Source organism: Limulus polyphemus, unplaced genomic scaffold (genome assembly GCF_000517525.1).
Source record: "Limulus polyphemus unplaced genomic scaffold, Limulus_polyphemus-2.1.2 Scaffold2463, whole genome shotgun sequence".
Lineage (NCBI taxonomy): Eukaryota > Metazoa > Arthropoda > Merostomata > Xiphosura > Limulidae > Limulus > Limulus polyphemus.
This window is the reverse complement of record NW_013668073.1, coordinates 134,189-154,832: the sequence shown is the minus strand read 5'-3', so window position 1 is coordinate 154,832 and position 20,644 is coordinate 134,189. Positions and strand designations below refer to the sequence as shown.

Genomic DNA, 20,644 nt, shown 5'->3' with positions numbered 1-20,644 from the left:
GAGCATTCGCCAAGATACGGGATAGTTCTAGAAACAAGAGGGCGTGAGAATTGTCACGTGATCTCGATGATGCAACAATATAGAAGGGGGAAATTTTATAAATCATCTTTAATTTTGTAAAAAATTCTGAAAAATACGATTCTCAACTCAGATGTTGCAAATAGAAGCCATGTGAATGGTTAATTAATCTGCCACTGTGATAATCTATGAGCATAAGATATTTATAAAACTGGTAAAAAATACCAGGGTCAAAATCGAGAATGCTCTGATTGATGGTGGTGTGTTCATTTAGCGCAAACATACACGATGGGCTATTTGTGCTGTACCCGCCGCAGGCATCAACCCTCATATCCTTCCGCTGAGCCACCCTGGGGATAAATGAGTGGACAATTTGTCTAGATGAGTTAGAAATGATCATAGAGGGCGTTACCAGATTTCATGACGTTTTCATATTTGGCACGGTTATTGTAATTGAGCAGTCTTGTTGAACCGGTGAAAGATAATCAAATACCGCTTATTGTTTAAATTTGATCGTACTTAGCAGGTGCTTTAATTTTAAAAATAAATAAAAGGAAAGTAGTTTAACGTAACGCTTGGTTATATAGCCTTTACAGGCGTAAGTATAGTGAAATATTAAAGTAGATTTTGAGACTGCACATTTATTGATAATCATTGATTGAAAAGAAAAGTAGGTTTCGCTTTATTTAGTTTATACTTTAGTCTATTTCTTTTACTTTAGGCTTTACGAGTTGAGAACAATTTATATTGCATTTCCATACGATAATGCCAGGCAATGCCGAAAATATTCTTGATGGTTTCAAACTGTATCCTTTTGATTTTGCTTATCCTAGGCAAAACCAAAAAAATTAGTACTTCTAGTTGTACCACTACTGATATTATGCTATAGCAAAAGTTACCTGCCGTATTGTATTACAGTATATTTTCAGTTTCACAGAATCATGATTTGGTTTTAAATGTTAAGTTGTACGTCATTAGGTACATTCAGTGCTATATGGACAGTATAAGTAATGCTATAAAATGATTAAGGCTTCCTACACCATTAACAGCTTGATACGTCAGTATCAAGCGTGTACATCATGACACTGCCTATTTGCATCGATCATCTACGTTCATAATTTGTGTGAAGACTGAAAGTGAAATGCGAACAGCTTGAGATTATAATATAAATCACAAGTAAGTATTACATATTCTGGGGAGGAAGAAAATCTAGTATATTACTTTGTTTCCAATGTAAACATATGTGCTAATGTGTCAAAGTAATCGTAGGTGAACGATGTGAATGCAAGAAACATGGTATGAATTTTATTCTACATTGCGGTCTAATGAATTCCCTGAAGTGTACTGTTCAACAGCATTTATTTCACCATTACTTATTATTAATAATGTTATTATACTTATCTAGTATATAAAGAAAAAAGTTATTTACTCTCACTACCATAGATATTCCAAGTTTTTACATTTGTTGTCAACATCTGACATGCAATAAATTTGGTATTCCTGTTGCTAACAGTAACATCATGAATAGGTATACACATACATTCCCATTGAAAATTAATGTAAATTTTAAGGGATTCTTTAGACTGAGCTATAGTCATTCATTCATGTAAGACTTCATGGTCCAATTGTTAAACTATGTGGACACCATTTATCATTAGATGCCTAATGAAACAAAATCCTGGATATGTTTTTGCATTAATCTTGTAGTACTTCTTTACAGTAAAAGTAGAATCCTTTGGTTTAATAGGTAGACAAATTGATATAGAAGTATAGCTGTTTTCTGCAAATATCAGAGTTGATTTTTTTGTACAAGATTGTAAAACCTAAACAAGTTTCCCACAAAATCGTAGTAAGCTATGCTACTAATCATTACATCCTGCTGACCATTATAAATGATATTTTGATCAGTATTCTTTTTTTGATTGTCATAATGAATATAGATTAAGTCAAGTTTATTATATAGAGAATATGATATTTGGTGGTTTTCTTAAATGAGGAAAAGATTTATTGTTTAGTGAAACAGAAAGCCCTACATCATATATAACTGTTTAGTTTTATACATTTGCATAAACTTCTTAGAAAATTTAAAAGAAAACAAAGGTTGTAGTAGAAGGATTAGTCTTGAGTTTTAGGAATTAACAGATTGTATAGATATTTCTTTGGTTAACTTCAAAATGAAATATACAGTGGTAAAAAATTAGTTGTCAGTCAAAAGTTGTATAAGAAACTGTTGTAAGAAACAAACGTTTACTGAATATATGGCAAAGTGTATGAAAATAAGCTTGTGTACAGTAATCAATGTTTCTCATTTAATAAATTAGACTTGTACAGATCATTGAAATTCTGGAAAAATGGTTGTTTTTAAGTCATGCTGATGGGAAAAGTCCTGAAATTTCAATCTCAATGTAAAGATTACCCATGAAATAATTAGCTTAATTAGAAATAAATATAAAATAAAAAAGTTTAGTTATGGGAAGATTTGTTTATATTTTGTGTTGTGCATTGTGAATTTCATGCCCAACACTAGCTGAGACTGTTGTACTTTCTTTTGGTAGGCATGTTGGATGAATTAAAATGCCATGTTAATCCTGCATGGCAGAGTTTGAGAGTCCTGAAATTTTTTCCAGTATTTAGTTATAGCTGATAATTTGGATAAAATATTGCACTTTGTACCTTAATATTGGTGAAAAACAATGCAATATCTGTTTCAAATAGGTGCTTTATAGTACTACTTATAGCAGAATTACCTTCTTTTTATGTAAAATGTATATTTTACTAACTTAAATTACTTTATGGAAAAATTAATTTTGCAAAGACAATTTTTAAACTATTGATGTTACATTTGTTCTTATGATATATAATAAAATTATAAAAAGCAAGGTGACAGAAAGCTTTTGAGATCACTTCTCACCTACAAAAAAAAATACCTTTGAATCAAACATCTTTCCAAAAACGTTGATAAAATTTAAATTGCATTACCCTCATACAACTAATTGTCAAGTTATCTAAGTAGAAGTTTGCATCAAGATTTTTAAAGCTTAAATGTATTGTTCTTAATACTTATTTTTATGGTATTGTAATATAAATATGGTTCTGGTTTTGGGGTTTTACCCAATTAAACCCAATTCCCCCACCTCCAGTGTTTTTTTTTTTTCTTTTTAAATTGGGTTAAACCCCAAAACTTCCTGAATAGACAGAAGACTGTATATATATATAAATGCTTGTGCAGTTTCTCTGATTCAAACACAACGGTAAAGAGCTGGAATCAACAAAGGTACATTTACTTGCTTGTTAGAAAAATGTGGAATTTGATTTTGATTTTGCAAGTATTAGAGCCATATAGCTTTGCATTTTTTGTTTCTCTTTCCACTAAAGTCACAAAGCTAGTGCTCTGTTACAAGTAATAAAGGTAATAGAATGTTAGAATATATATAGACATACAAGATTATCAAGAGGATCTATATATGGAGAAATGTCTGTGCTTTCTCTGTGCTGTAAACTGAAAATTTGATAAGAGGACATAAGTGTAAGATTTGGAAAAGACAGACTAGTCTTCAGTTAAGACAGGTTTATTTTTCTATCAGGGTGATTTAACTGGCAATTTACAAGAGTTTAAGAGGGGAATTGATGATTTACTGAAAAATAAGAGTGTGTTTAAATTTTTAGTTGTCTCAAGGGTGGATGTATAAGGTAAGCCTTGAAGGGCCAAATAATCCCTTGTTGTTTATAACATTAAATTGCTTTATAAAGGGAATACTTCCTAAACTTCTTTCTGGCGTTTATCATTAAACCTAGTTAAATGAAATGCTTAGTATTTATTATTCATCAATTTGGTAACTTGGCTGAAATAGTCTTTTCAAATTATGTGTATAATAAATAATAAGTAAACTATATGTGAGATGTTTGGATGGATTATAACATGAAACTTTAAATAATTGAAACTAAAGATATAATTTGTATAAGGATATGTTATCTCAGTAATTATTAATAAGAACTTCCAAGTGAAAATAAAGAATAGTATATATATAATACAATGACAACCTCACTATATCTGCTATATCCAGTGCTGATGAGACCTTTTGCTCAATACCAGGGTTCATCAGGCTGCCTGGGATACAACAAACATTGTAGTGCTTGAGATACCATAGATGTTGGAAATGGTGGTAGGGATCTGTTGGGTGAGTGCCCCCACAGGTTTTAGGATACAGGAGTGGGAAGTGGGCACTCCCATAGGTTTTAGGATACAGAAGCAGGGGTATCTATGACACAGCAAAGGCTGAACAATGTATTGCTCTTGCATTGTCACAAGGAGCGAACTGATGCACTGGATCTTTTAGCAGTTGCCAAGGTCTTCATCATAACTAATGACAAAAGAAAGTATCTATAGCAACTACAACTAGTTTTAAGTTTGTAGCTTTAGTTGAGAACTCCAAGGTAGAATATATCTTACTTAATAAGGTCGCATGTACATGTATAGTACTTTACAGAAGACTACTTGAGTATATCATGATAATACACTTTGCTATCAATTCTGTGGCCTAGTACTTTTAAAAAATTACATGTAAATTTCCGAAACTTTGAAAGTATTTTTAATGTCAAATACTTAGCAGTAAATAAAATTGCATTTTATAACACATTATTACATTACATGAAACATTACTTATATATCAGAATCATGCAAAATGCAGTTATGTATATATATATAAAACCTGATAAAAATAAAAATATTCTGAGGAAGTCCCACACATACCTTTCATTCACCTGCAATGTGTACTTAAGACCTCCAACCACCCGCATGAGGCTTGCTCAGACACCTATGGATGCTATTTATATTAATAAATTGCTTAACAACAACTGTTATGGTGTGAACAGGATTAAATTGTAGAAATAAAGGTTTCCTCTTTAAGGTAGTGACATGTATAAAAAATATTTAATATTACTGCTCTACGTATAATCTACAAATGTAATTAGAAGGCATACCACATTCTCACACAGACTCCATGGCAATAGTAAACTGTTCCCGTGAACTTGAAATGATTCATTACACCAGGCCGTAGGTACAATATGATCTGACTGTTAGACAAAATCACATTCTACCCTGTGCTCAAGATATTACAAGTTTTCAAGCCAAGAAATAAATATAATTTATAAAAGCTATTAGAGTTACTTAGCTAATTTCAAATCTTATAATTTTCCATAAAATGATATTAATTTCAAATAAACTAACACCCAGGGGTAGTTAGAGAGAGAAAAATTCCTCTAATTTAATCAAAACGAATTTTATGACATTTGATATATTTAGCATCATCATCATTTTTTTAATATTGTCAACTATCTTTGGGTGAGGGTCATTCTAACTCAGCACATACTTTGCATGACTATGGCCTTAACCTGGTAGAATAGTGTTAAGAGATTTTTTTAAATGATTTTTGTCAAGATAAAAGTTTTAATTTAACTCTTGACTTCAGAAACTGGATGAACCTTAGAGATGCAGATACTGGAAAAATTTTGTGGCAAGGAACGGAAGACTTGTGAGTTATTTTAATTAATATTAACTTACATGCATGCACTCTTTTTACATAAAAACTATAAAAGCATGTAATGAGATTATTTGCACTTGAAAGATTCAGTAAAATTATAGTGTCAATTTTACTATAATAAGGAAGTCAAAATTTTAAAATATAAGTGAATATGTCGTTTAAATGTTGAAATCAGAAATGTAACAAATGTTTATAGACCATTACTGTACATAATTGTACAGTTTGGAGATAATGTACTATCATTATGGAGTATGAATTTACATTTCCAAAATCACTTTATGTTGTGCATAAGACAGTTCAAAATGTGAAATGAATAATACATGCATTGTAGGTTGTTAGATTTCTTGTAAAAGTATTTTAAATACCACAAAACATACATTATACAGCTCATTTGCTTTAGTTACATGAATTTTATTCCTCCATCAGCAAAAACTCCATAATTATTATTTCTTTCCTGTTTTAAAATCACCACTTCCCTTCTGTCTAGACTTTCCTATAAATCCATAATCTTTTGTAGAGGCAGTATGTAACTTGAAGTCACTTGCCTTTGTATCTATTAATAAAATAACTTGTGCATCTTTATAGATACACTTAATGTTTTGTTACAATTTTCATCTTGAAGAATTAAAATGTTTTATAACATGGTAATACAAAAAAAATCTTTAGTATGGACGTTTCAGAATTTCCTTAAATTCCATTATCGGCATTAATATTTCAAAATAAAATTTAGTGCATATATATATTTGAACTACAAAAAACAACATTTAGCATAGAGCGAGTTTTCAAATTCAATCGGAAGATTAGTAAGAACAGATTTAATTGGTAACAGTATAATGGAATGTACGATAAAATTTGCAGCATACAAATGTTTAATAAATAACATTGTCAAGAGAAACTATTATAGAGAAAGGCTCAAATATAAGTATAAACGCTGTATCTTTAAAATAATAATAAATATAAAATAAAACACTGCAAATCTGATTATTTGATATTTATTATTATTTTAAAGATACAGCGTTTATAGTAAAAGAAGAAGTGTCAAACTACTACCATCCCAAAGTAATTGTATAACCATGCTTATGTGCTTTATTATGTAAATCTAGTTTTAAACAAAGCATCATAACTTTGAAATATCTTTCCAAAACATACTTACTTCTGTTGACACTTATAGCTATTACTCGACCTCCAGGGTTTCTTCCTTTGCTTATCCAAGCATTGATCTGATTTTTTCTCTCGTGCTCCAGTCTTTTATACCCCACTCAATTGCTCTTGGCAATATTTATTTGTCTCATGATACTCTTCATCTACATTAACTGTATGTAATCACCTCATTCAGATAATGTTATCACTTTTTCTAAACAAAGCATTCACTGATGGGTTTCTTAGTAGCATCTAGTTCAGTTTCGTTAAAAAAAATTGCCACTGGCAAACTGATACACAGTATAAATTCCCAGATAATTATTTCTGACACAGGGGCAAATCACATCTCTTCTATTCCATCTCTGATATCTAGTCACACAACATCGGGCAGTCACTATCGGTTGAGATTGTCAGTGATCTTATTTGTTGTGAGATGAAGATGTATATTCAGTTCAGTGATGTTCCTCCAGGGGGTTCTGAGGCTGCAATTGCAGGCGATCCTGGATATTCTGGAGAGAATTTGGATTACCTTTTTCCTGTGCCTTTATTTGTTCTGTTAGCTTTTCAGTCCCTTGTGGGACAGTAATAAGCCTATGGACTTACATTGCTGAAGTCCTGGGTTTCATTTCCTATCAGGGACTTGGCAGTTGGCCCAATGTTGTTTTGCCCTAACACAATAAAATTACCTGACAACATGTTGTTCCTAACAACTGTAATAAGTCTTTACAAGACATCAAAAAAGAGGCCATTGGTAACTCTATGAAAAAAGTTACATAAATATTTGCTTATTTAAAAAAATATTTTCTGTGAATGGTAATACCATTGACATAAATAATTTTAGTACATCTGTAAGCTGTTGTTTTAATGTGTGAACTCATTCTACATACACTAATATAGTCTTGTATATCCTATAAGTAGGAAAATCATTCTTTAAAAAAAATAATTCTCTGTATCCTACTTCTTTATGAAAATATTAATAAATACTTGTGATATTATAAGCATAATGGATTCATTAAAATTCAGTAAAAATAACACTATCAATCACATACCTTTAGTAGTATATGGGTTTGGAACTCTTCAGACATTTCTTCAACCATTGCTTCTCATGGTAGCAAAAAATATAGGTTAGCCAGTGAAAGACCCAGTATTAAACCCACTGCAACTCCATTGGTTATACATATCACCATCAAAGTGAAAATGTGACTCTGCTAATAGTTACTGAAAAACTGACTTGGGAAATCTCATCATATCATTTCTATTTTCATAAATCAAATATGTTGCCAATTAAATGTCTTTCTCAATGGATTTTTTATATAGTGACTCAATGTCCAAACTACCACAGTACATGTTTTTATTGAATCTTAGGTTGTGCAGTACATTGGAAAACATAAAATTCTTTTTTTATGGTTGTATTAATTATTAGAAAATTAATACAAAAAATTCAACTGTAAAAGCTTTCATTTCATTATTATTATTGGCATCTATATTTGACATTTTTGGTCTAGTCTAATGACATTCATTATCAATCTTTGGATCACAACATGCTAGAATGACATTTATTGATACAAGATGAGTGCCTTAAGATAAGACCTTACGGATGCCATTCTGAGTGCAGTGTAGAAGTAAGGTGATTGGTGCAGGATTGTGGTAAAATTTAATGATGAAAGAAGTCTGTACAACAAGACTTTAATTATATGATTACAACACCAAATTAATATTTTCATGAAATTGCCATTAAATTGAAAGCTGTTTTGTTATTTGTCTTGAGCATTCTACTTACTGTAAGGACAATAATCATCTGATGTTAAAATTTTTACTATTATTGTGTTCTGAAACTAAAACCTATTTTCAAATATTTTTAAATAAGCCCAAAATATGTACTGTATCAATCACTTAATATTCATACAGTATTAAGTTCAATATTTTATCAAATTTTTTTCAGGTCAAAACCGGATCATGAACATGAAGGTGAGACTATAGTTAGTTACAGATACCATGTTAATACACACATATATAAATTTATCTTAAAAATATTTCAATTTTTTCCAACTGACTTGGCCTGTAGTTTAAGGGTTATTACTATGAGACCCGTGTTTAAGACAGTTGTCTAAAATTGATGCAAAAATGGAATTTGTGAATATTTAGAAAAAAAATTTTGTTATAAAAATATTGTGAATTTGTTGAGAAAATGAGGATTATGAAAAAGAAGAATATGAATCATTCCATTTAAGGTAAAAAACAGATATGGTCATATAGTGTGAAATATTTATACATGTCTGTTAAACATCTTAGTTGAAAAGTTGATTAGCCTTTGTAAGTTCTGCCTCAGATTCCTGCATTAATCAATGTAATGTATGGATAATTGCCTTTGTTACGTGTAGACAAAATAATAAGGTTGAGAAATTTTATGAATTTTATACTGTTAATGGACTATTTACTTTCACTTAAAATATAAACAAACAAACATCATAATAACAATACATAATGTTATTTTCTAATTACATGTGTTTATTCACTACAGTGAGTATGCCCTCTTTTTTTCTTTTTTTAAGCTAGTTCACATTCATGTTGGTGTATTATGACCTACCTATAATTGCAATTATTAAGATGCATTTATGACACTATAATACTTATATGTTAAATATTCACATTACATTGTAATTAGTTTAGAAATTGAAATCACAACAGTATATCTGTGAGGTGGTAAAGTGACTAATAGCAAACATAAATAGTGAGATTTAAAAATGTTTTGATTTTTGGCTTGTAAGCAAGATAAGTTTTGGAAGAGTTGCTGTTGATATTGTGTTGTTTTTTTTTATTAGCACGGGTACCAAAAAAAATTTTAAAATGTCGAGCTGTGTCAAGAGAAATAAATTTTTCATCCATTGAGCCAATAGAAAAATTTCGTCTAGAACAGAGAATCCTTTTCAAAGGTCGTTGTCTTGAAGGTAAGTGATCTTTTTCTAATACTTTACAGTTCACAAGACAGAAATTTATTGTAACCATAGATATTAAATTATATGTTGTATTAATTTTAAGTGAAAAGTTATCATAAGGTTCCATCTTAGAAACTGAATTAATGCATAAATTATAAAATGGTGTAATTTGATAATTTTTATCCCCACCACTGAAGGTGGATGGAGTTTGTTTTTACCCCTCTGTGTGTGTGTGTGTTTGTCAGCAAGATATCTCAAAAACTGCTGAATGGATTTTTATGAAAGTTGGTATACATTTGGACTATTACCCACTTTGAAATGATTAGTTTTGGAGGGTCAAAGGTTAAGATCACGAATAAAAAAAAATCCCTATCTGTTAACATGAGGTACCAATTTTTCACACTATTTTTACTCTATAGCTCTCCAAAATTGTTGGATTTTATTGGAACTTGTTGGACATATGTAGAATATTATTCCTCATTTTTCTGCCAGAAATGATCCATGTCCATTGATAATGACAGAAATACAGACACATTTTAATATTTTTTGAGAGCTGATTATGATCAGCATGTTGGAGGTATGTGCTCTACTGAGTGCCCCTCTAGTTTAAATAAATTTGTCATTTTAAACCTTAATTTATGTTATTTTTAATATTTATCACTGGCATGTGTATAAACTAAGGATTTAAAGGAGAGAGAGCAGTCTTGTTATTTTTTTTCTCAGTTGTCACAATAATTGGAGAAATATAACCACAATATAATCTGTATTTCTTGTCAAAAAATAAGTATTTAAAATTTTGTAATTTGATTTTATGAATTAAGAAAACTCTGGGCTGGTTTAGTTAGCATTTATGAATTCACTAATTAAGCATTATAAATTCTTATAAAACTACAAAACTTCCTTCAACAGGAGAGTCGCTTAGGTCTGTTTCATGACTTTTTTTTTTCATTAATCATACTGATGTATTCCAACCACGTGAAATGACAGAATATTCTTCAGTATTGTAGGTTCTGCTTAATGTTATTACTCCTGTTTTTTTAACTACTCATAATTGTTTTTGAAGTAATAGGACTAATTTAAGTATTTTTACATATTTAAACATACTTATTCTAGCTTTTAAGCTTTCAAAATCAGACATGGAGTATTTGTATTCATATTTGAATGCATTCAAATACAGCTTTGGGAGTACTTTTATTCAAATGCTTTGGTATGGAAAATTAAAGTATTTGTATACAATGGCATAGTATTCATATTCCCTGAATGATTTAGTGAATACTCAATATTGTAAGAGTAAATGTCAACTTTTGTACTAATCAAATTTATATACTTTCATTATCACATCTGCAGCACATTAAATCAGGTCCATACTCTCCAACCACCTTAAAAGTTATTGTATTACATGGTTATTTATCCAGCCAAGTCACGTGAGTGAATTTGAGATGGCTACTAAATTTCATTCAGTAGTACATGGACACTTCATTCTTCCAACTGATAAATCTGGTCACGTTAAGGCAAGTGTAAATATTGTGACATACTTTCTACTTCAGGAAAAACCGCTTCTAACCTGCTGATACATCTGAAGGTAAGCCTTTTTATTATTTTTGTTAATAGTAACTATATTCTCTGTAAATTATACAATATAACATAGGTAAACTAAATTTTTCATGTGTGTTAAACTATATTTTTTATTATTTTCATTTATTTAGTTTTATATGTTTTTATTTTATTATAAACTGTGTTCTATAATATATAACTAAGATATGCTTTTGTATTTTTAGTGCAATAATGAGGCAGAGCTACAGAAGTATACATCTGGCTCTGGTACTTCTGCCCAGGTGCAGCAACCTACAATAGCAGTGTACTGTACAGAATCAACTAAATATATGTCTACACACCCTCATCAGGAGTACATCACTAACAAACTTGTCAACTTTATTGTCAGTACACTGCAACCCTTCTTAGTGGTGGAATCAAAAGATTTTCAAGATCTAATGGCAGCTATGGATTCTCGGTATATTCTTCCCAGTTGCAAGCATCTGTTGACACTGTTAATAGAGAGCAAGTGTGATGAAGTCTAACAAAAAGTCATTTCTCTACTGCAACTTGTACCCAACGTCAATGTCGCTGAGGATATTTGGAGTAGCAGACAAATGTGCAGTTTTCTTGGAGTCACTGGTCATTTTATACTTGACTGGAAAATGCAAACAGTCATGCTGGCATATCAGTGTTTCAAGGGGCATCACACATCTGATAATATTGCAGCTTAATATTATGAAATAATATCTCTAACATCAACAACAAGGTGTCATATGTGATATCTGATAATGCATCCAACATGAGCAAGACTTCTGCTTGTCTGGGTTTGAACGACAAACAGTACATAGTGTGAGAGATGGTGATAGCTCATCTACAGACAGTGACTCAGAAGTTGAACTTTTGGATGAATCTAAATTGGCAGACAATTTATCCAAATTTCTTCCTAAACATGACCTCTACTTTTCCCACACACTACAGCTTGTGGTCAGGGATGGCATGAAAGAAGCTGGATCACTGCTAAAAGTAATTTCCAAAGCATCAGACATTGTGTCCTACATTTGAAAATTAACACAAGCAATTGATTTACTTGAGGGAGAGGCCAGAGTTCAGTCAGTAACCCCAAGATGATGGAACTCAGAAATTAAAATGATTAAGTCTTTACTGAAGATTTCCCAGGGGAAGTTGGATAATCTAAATACTGGTTCATCAAAACTTACCTTTCATGATCGAACTATGCTTGCAGATTTGGTGACAATACTGACATCTTCTGAAGAGGCAACAGATTTCACCCAGGGTCGGAACATTGTTATCTCCAGTTATGTAGTGCCATATGTTTATGGGGTGATAACTGAGGTTGACAGCATGCTGTCCAGATATAATTTCAATCTTATCTCTGCACTGAAGAAATATGTTCATGCCCAGCTGACTCAGTATGAGTAGCAAGTGTCTTCTGCTTGACTGTGGCATTGGATCCCAGATTTAAACTTGACTGGTGTTTCACCAGACCTATGGTTTGTGAATCCAACTGAATGTTTCTGCAGCAAGAAGTCAATAAAGTTTCCTCAACAAATAATCCTACAACCATGGAACCAAAAGAGGACTGTAAATCCCCACCTTGCAAAAGAAGTAAGATTTTTAGTTTCTTTGCTACCTCTGAGAAACCAGCCACCTCATCTTCAGAGGATACAGAGATCAACACCTACCTCTGGTCCTTGAATTCCTGATGAAAGCAACTCTCTAGATTATTGGAAGATCCATGAAAAAATCTTTCTTACCCTATCTATAGTAGCCAAATGCAACCTGAGTGTTCCAACATTCTTTGCCCCCGGTGAGTATCTGTTTAGCATTGGAGGCAAAACCCTAATACCTGATTGCTGCCACCTAACTGACATAAAAAAACAATAGGCAGTTATGGTATAATATAATATCCTCTAAAAGTATATTGTGTTCTAAAACTTCGTTATTGCATTTTTATAAATAAAAGTATTGAAATGTTATTATTTGTTCAAATTTTGTTTGTTTCAGTTTCTAAAAAGTTTGTTCCGATACGGTACTTCCCTCCCCTCACTTTTCCCATTTTGTATTGCCCTCTATATATGCAAACTCTTTTTATAACACACAATACAAGCCTTCTGCAACATGTCTCTCATGCAAATCATCATGCATGATCTCTCCACCAGTAGGAGAGTACTACTTATACATGATGCATGTAACTCCCTCTATGTGCCACTACTGAACTATCACTTCTTGAGTGCAGACATCTTTCTTTTGAAACTCTTTACCCTAGAAGTGGTTTAACTTTATTTAACTTAATTTCATTTCATTTACTTTAACTTTACTTCACTTAATTTTCACTTTAATTTGAGTGCTTCTGATTTACATGTGTTTGCCACAACTTTTCTGTTTATTGGGTATCAAGCATGAATTCCGAAGTCAATGTTACCACTTCAGGTACATAGCCTTTGTCTGTTTCCATACTTCAGGCCACGGGTACAGGCGACTCGTCAGGGGTTTAATCACCCTTTATTTGCAGGGAGATTGAGCATTATATGGCGCAACCCTTGTCTTCTGCTGTTGCCCCTCTTCCTCCTGAGCCTTTCGAGCCTGGCTAGGCTGACAAGAGTTTTGATCATTTGTTCCCTCCCCTGGAGTTTGCTGTGCCTTCCAAGTCCCTAACTAAGAATTCTATTTGGCCCTCATTGGTTTTCCCAGATTTTATATCTCAGCTATGTGATGTTTTTTTTCATGCCCGTATTTCTTATTGCATTAATCGACCTCTCAACCTTATTTAGTTTTTCCTACGTCCCCTGATATTCCAGTTCACACTGAGCATTTTACTGCCCAATTGGATGATGGCATCAGTATTATCTTTGGGTGGATTCTCCATATTTAAACATATTTGGGGGACGTGTGCCAATTCTCCTGTTTATCTTAACCATGCCAAGTATTCCCACCTTTGTCTTACCGACAACTCTTTTGCGATACCTCTTCTTGATCCACCTCCTGTCTGAGGCTCTTTGCTCATCTGGTGAATTTCGTTCATTGATAGAGCCCTTTCTTCTCCGATGTTTGGGTTCAAAGTTTTATCAGAGGGATTTGTCTTGCCCTTTCTTACCCCTTTACCCTTGTCTAGTATACCTGTTTCCTTTCCTTCTCCTCAGGATCCCTTGTCACACCAGCATCTATCCGAGGCAGTACCCGACCTCCTGACACAACAGGCTATCAAACCTGCTCCATGCAGTTCGTGGGGGTTTTAATCCTGGCTGTTTGTGGTTCCTAAACAGTCCAGGGACTGTAGGCTGGTAATCGGCTTGTACCGCTTCAATCAATTTGCTCACGCTTCACCATGGAATCCTACCTTACTCTTCAGTGGGCTTTTTCTCCGGGTCTTTGGATGACCAAGATGGATGTCTCCAATGCTTATTTGCATATTCCCATATCAGAGCATATTCATCTTTATCTTTGATTTGTTAATCATGCGGTGGTATACCAATTTTGTGCCCTACCCTTTGGACTGGCTTCAGTGCCATAAAGTTTGTTTCTGGTGGTGTGCACCTTTTCCTTCCATCTTCATACCCTTTTGTTGCACGTTCACTTTTATATGGAGGACTTACTGCTTCTTGCTCATTCCGAATAAGATTCAGCCTGTTATGCTATTCAGCTCCTTCTCAAGGCTTTGCAGGTGGGCTGGTTGATCAAATTGGAGAAGTCCTTTATTCAATCTCCCCAGAACCTTGTTCATCTGGGTGTTTTCTTCAACATCCATCTCACTCAGGCCTAACCTTCTCCCCTTTGGCTCTGTTCTATGGAAATTGCCATTCAGAACACCCTGTCTGCTCCTTCAGTTTCTGCTTGCAAGGCTTTATCACTTTTGGGATGTAGTCATGTATGATGCCTCTCATACCTCTTGGCTGGGCTCATTTGCAATCCCTTCAGTGGGCTCTCCACGACTGGTGAACCTTGCTCGGGATCCCTTGGATGCTCCTATAATCCTTCCTTCCTTCCTTGTGGATGGACAAGGCTTGTACATCACTGGGTGTCCCACTTCCTCCTCTGTGGCTAGACTTACATCTGTTCACAGATTTATCTCTACAGGGCTGGAGTGAATGGGTTGATCTCCAGAAGTATTCAGGTTGTTGGTCTGTCAAGGAATGTTCTCTTCATATCAACGTCCTTGAACTCTTAGCTGTTTGTTGGGCTTTGGATCACTTGTTTTCCATCTCCAGAGGTCATCTGGTCATGATCCATTCAACAGTGGTTGCTCATATCAATCACCAAGGTGGCACCCAGTCACAATACCTGTGTTTTTGGATCTTGGACGTTCCCCTTTGGGCCCACAATCATCACAATTATTTGATGGCTTGTCGTGTACCGAGTTCTTTCAACCTAGTAGTGGATCATCTTTCCTAATCTCACTGGGTTTATCTGATGGAGTGGTCCCTTCATCCCCTAGTTTTCGGTTGCTTTGCAATAGGTGGGGTATTCCTCATATTGATGCATTAGCCACCACCCTCTATCACAGTTACCTTGGTTTTGGTCCACAGTTCCCCATCCTTGGGCTTTGGCTATAGATGCTTTCAGCCTGGAATGGTCACACCAGTTCCTTCATGTTTATCCTCCTATTTGGTTACTTCATCGAGTAGTCTCCCTCATCCACATCACTCTGTGCAGAGTCTTTCTGAGTGCTACTTACTGGCCCACTCAACCATGGTTTTCTCAATTACCCCATCTTCAGTTGCACCCTTCCATCTCTCTCTTCCTTTATTTCCCAATCCTCCTTCATCAACCCCAGTCCCTGATTCTGCATCCCATCCTTTACATCCTTCATCTTCATGCCTGGCTTTTATCTGATCTCTGGCGAGGAGATCAGGTTTCTCACATCGAGTATCATCTTATTTATCTGATTGAGTTTGTCCTTTATCCATGCCTGTGTATCAGTAAAATTGAGTGTTTTTCACTCCTGGGCCCTGGCTTGAAGTATCCCTGCTTCTTTTTGCATGCTCTTCCCATGGCTCCGCATGCTCACCTTGGAGAAGGGGTGTTTCACAAGATCACTGGAGTGTGATAACCTCGTGATATTTGCTTCATAAATAGGCCCGTCCCGGACTGTACCACCCAGTAAAGCAGAAGGAGATAGCTGCCCATCCCTGCCATGCCTCGATTGAATAAATCGGTTTGGTCTGCTTTTCAAAATAGGGTTACGTGATAACTCATTGTACTGTCTCAGCTGTAGAGATCCCTCCAGTTTCTCCCACCTCTTTCTTCCAGTGGAGTATGAGAATCCTTACCATTTACCAGTTTCAAGCCACTGTATTAGTTGACAATGGAGGCAGCCTGCTGGATAGGTTCCACACAGATGGCTATAACTATTCAGTTCAGAGTAGGGTGGTGGTGTTCTACTGGTGTTGGAGATGTAATATCCTCCAGATTGAGTGACACATATCACAAAGTGAGATGTCTCAATGCAGTTCACCCCCTTCGATTGGGTGCCTTCATCCTACCCTCGTGCAGTTGTCAGTACCCTGTGGGCTGGCTTTTGGATATTGAATGAACCAATCAACACATAGGTTTGGTGTTGTCCAGCTTCTGTGTAGTAGGTCACTAAGGGTATATGTGGAATGTTTCTGTCCTGGGCACTTCCTCATTCTCTCTTGCAATGAGAATACTATTGACCTTTGGACGTTTTGGACCAGTATTATGTTTACAGAAGTTGATTCCATGCGATGACTTTCCTTAGATACCGGATGACACATTCCTGGATCCCTAGCTCAATGCTAATCCTGTGTCATGCCCTGGAGTTGGTGTTTTCCTCAGTCAAGATTCTGAGGTTTGAGGTAAAGACAGTATGAGCTTCATCCTACCCTTGCGCGGATATTGGTACCCAGCAAGGAAGTTTTGGATGTAGTTGACTTACAAAGTACGGTCTGTTGTGCTCTAGCCAATCTATACCATGGGATGCATCCTCCATTACCAACTTTCCTTATGTTTATGTGGGATTAACTGTCTGCATTTATCCAGTTGGGATCACATTCCTGAATTATCCTCTCCCATTCAGTTGTGCTCTCTTAATTTTCTGCCTCGTTAGATTGTAGCTGTTCATAGCGAGAAGATACCTGGTTCAGAAGTGGTGCAGTGCCCCTCCTCAGATCATAAAATCTGTTTCTTGGAAGAATTCTTTTGGATGCTTCCCGTGCGAGGACGTCTGTTTTTCCCTCGCTTTGGTCCCTATTCCTTTTCGTTGTGGGATTCTAGCTAATCTTGTGAGAAGAGGGAAGTACTGTACTGGAAGTTATAATTTTCTTATACTGAAAATGTATTTCCAATAGGTGCTTCCCTCTACTCCCTCACATTTCCCACCCTTCCTCCCCACAATCTTTCGGTGCCAAACCTTGAAGTGATAGTTCGGTAGTGTCGCATAGATGGAGTCACATGCATCACATGATAGTAGTACTCTCCTATTGGTGAAAAGACGATGCATGATGATTTGCATATGAGACATGTTGGAATCTTTGGTTCCAATAAAAGGGGGGGGGTGCAGAAGGCTTGTGGCATACGTTATGAAAAAAGTTTGCATATAGAGTGTAGTACAAAATGGGAAAAGCTAATTTTGTGAGTGGAGGAAAGCACCTATTGTAAATACATTTTCAGTATAGGAAAATTATAACTTTCATAAGATAAATGTATTGAAATCTTATTATCTTTTGTTTTATCATTCTTGCATATTACCTGACAAAGTATTCATGAATGAGTTCATGAATACATTCCTACGTATTTGTATTTGATTACTGATCTCCAGTATTCACCCTGTCCCTGTTATAAATAATAGCATTGCAATGTTTTTGATTGTGAGGTGGGGTCTGGGATCAGTAAAAAGTAATGCCAAGTACAGTTCACATAACGATATTGAATTAGTTTATTTCTTTTATAACATTTCTACCATCTATGTTCTATCCACTTTGACACAAGTTGTAAGCCTAAGTTCACAAACAACATTTCAACATAAATTCCTTGCTCATGGTAGTGCATCTAACATACATATAAGCTTACTTACAAAATTTCTGCAACTTTTAATTTTTTCATTTATTGATGTAAGCCCATTTGTCAGTTTCTTGGAGGAAAAAATATACATAGTTTATCAGCTTAGGAAATGTAAGTAGATAGACATAGTTTAAGTATAAGTCATATAATCACAGATCTGTTAAACAATAAACTAAAACACATAGATCTGCTTATGCAAAAAGCAGCTTTCTTGGTGAATGGAAACTTTGAAAGAGAACACATTTGTTCAGAAATTATGATAATATATCAGCCTACAGAGGGTTGAATATGTTGAATTAAAATAATTTTTGGGCTTCACCACATTGTTATGATATATGTTAATAGGCCCTCTTATGCTATATCTGATGATTGTATGTCTTTATAATAACCATTTCTCCCTGCATACTTTCAATACCCTGGCTAGTGTATGAGGACAATAGTTTCCAAGCTCCTGTTTGAACAGTCTCATTGCACAGAACTATACACTGCATCCAGTAACTTGACTTTTATGTCTTCATATAGTACAGCATGAACATCCATTTTATTCTGCAGCTGTTTGAGGTATGCAGTGGTTGAATGAATATACTGTAAAAGCAACTTGTATATGCATGACTTGTATTGCTTTTTCAGGTGATCGTCTAGCTTTATTATGTTGCGTATTGTTGCCTGGAGAACATAGATGGATTTTGTCATACATTTTTGTGTTCCTGCATTTTCACCTGTTATATGATGCCATACTTTACTTACCATAATGTGGTACAACTTATTGCGAGTCTCTTTCTGGATGGTCCTGGTATCCTATATTGTACCATGTTCCTTTGGATTCCAGTGTGGTTAAGTATGAGAGATATCCCCATATTTCAAATTCAAAGTCTGTGATCTGAACACATCTTTATGATCTGAGTGTATAAATATTTTGCTTCAAAATAGCTGTTACATATCCTTCCCAACAGAGATCAGTTTTCAGTTGTATCACCACTTACAAAATGCTAAACAATGCCAAATTGTTGTTCTGATGATTCTGTTCCACCATGACTTTATATCAAATATGGTTGTCAAGTGACTTGCTGATTTGTGTATTTTAAATTGTTTTATAATGTACTCAACCCTGTATTATTACCATACATTTTATTTATTTTAGATAGAAGGTATTTAGTGAGGTAAAGATTTATATCAAACATGCCTATTTATTTTGCACGAAAGAAAAAATTGGATTTGATTCAACTTGTTGTGACTAAATGCACGTTCACACAAATAATTTATATGTTTATTTTTTTCTTAAACAGAATGGTTCTTTGAGTTTGGTTTTGTGATTCCTAACTCCACAAACACCTGGCAGTCACTGATTGAAGCAGCTCCAGAATCCCAGATGATGCCAGCCAGTGTATTGAAGTATGTAGAAAGTTTATAGTAAAGTAATTCAAACTAATCTGAATAATATATTTTCAGTGAATAAATAAGTAGAAAAATGCGAAGGCGATAAAATAAATAAATTTGACTTTTAGCAAAAATCACTTTTAAAAATTATAGGAGCAGTTTACTTGGCAACATTTCAAGCAAATGCTCTTTTTCAAACCAGAAACAAGCCTGTCAGTTAATGACAATTACAGGAACACTTTGAAATGAAACAATACACAAAAATAGAAGATAATGCCAGATAGAACTTTGGGAATTAAACATTATTAGAAATATAGAACAACTTTACATAGCAAAGAAAGAAATAATTTAAACATTTTAAGATAATATAAGAAGGGTAGTTAAAAAAAATTATAAAAAGCTGAAACATTTGTTAATACCAAAACACTTAAACAACCCAGTTTAAAATGTTTTTTTTTTATTGTGGTTCTTTTATTGGTGTTGGAAGGGGCATGACGTAAGGCAAGTACTTTAAAGTGCTCAAGAGAATAATCAGCTTTGTTGAAGTGCCAAGCTACGGGTTTATCTTGATCTTTAATCAAGATGCTACGTAAGTGTTCTCGTGTACATTCAGCGAGCATTCATCTGGTTTCACCTACGTAGATTTGGACACAATTGTTAAAAATAATACAATAAACTAAACATTTAGATGTGCAGGTGAAACGGCTATTCACAGAATACTTTGATTTAGGGCCTCTAACAGATGTTCTGTGATCAATGTAACTGCAAGTGTTGCATCTGCTCCTCTGAACAGCTCTACGTACCAACATGATTGATGATGCCGTCACACTCTGTTTTTGTGTATTGTTTCATTTCTAAACATTCCTGTAATTGTCATTAACCGACAGGCTTGTTTCTGGCTTGAAAAAGAGTGTTTGCTCAAAACATTGCCAATTAAATAAATTACCAACATAGATTTTAAAGGGAATTCTTCTCTAAAAGTCTAGTTTTTAAATGTTTTGTAAATATATTTTCAGGTCAACTTCATGTAATTTTAAGAAAGTAGTGGTTTAGAGTATT

The 20,644-nt window shown here is 34.1% G+C and overlaps 1 protein-coding gene across 5 annotated transcripts in view; it reads left to right on the top strand.

Moving 5' to 3' along the window:
* The first annotated feature begins 383 nt into the window (after nt 1–383).
* Nucleotides 384–20,644, top strand: part of LOC106467020 (retinal rod rhodopsin-sensitive cGMP 3',5'-cyclic phosphodiesterase subunit delta-like) — a 32,092-nt gene continuing 11,831 nt past the window's right edge. Inside the window, exons 1-6 of one of the 5 annotated variants that reach the window (XM_022395109.1) lie at nt 385–616; nt 740–824; nt 5,487–5,549; nt 8,641–8,666; nt 9,521–9,646; nt 19,495–19,600. In XM_022395109.1, the coding sequence (XP_022250817.1) occupies nt 784–824; nt 5,487–5,549; nt 8,641–8,666; nt 9,521–9,646; nt 19,495–19,600 (362 nt within the window). In that variant the 5' untranslated portion in view covers nt 385–616; nt 740–783. The other 4 variants (XM_022395112.1, XM_022395111.1, XM_013927329.2 and 1 more) reach the window with 4 other exon arrangements.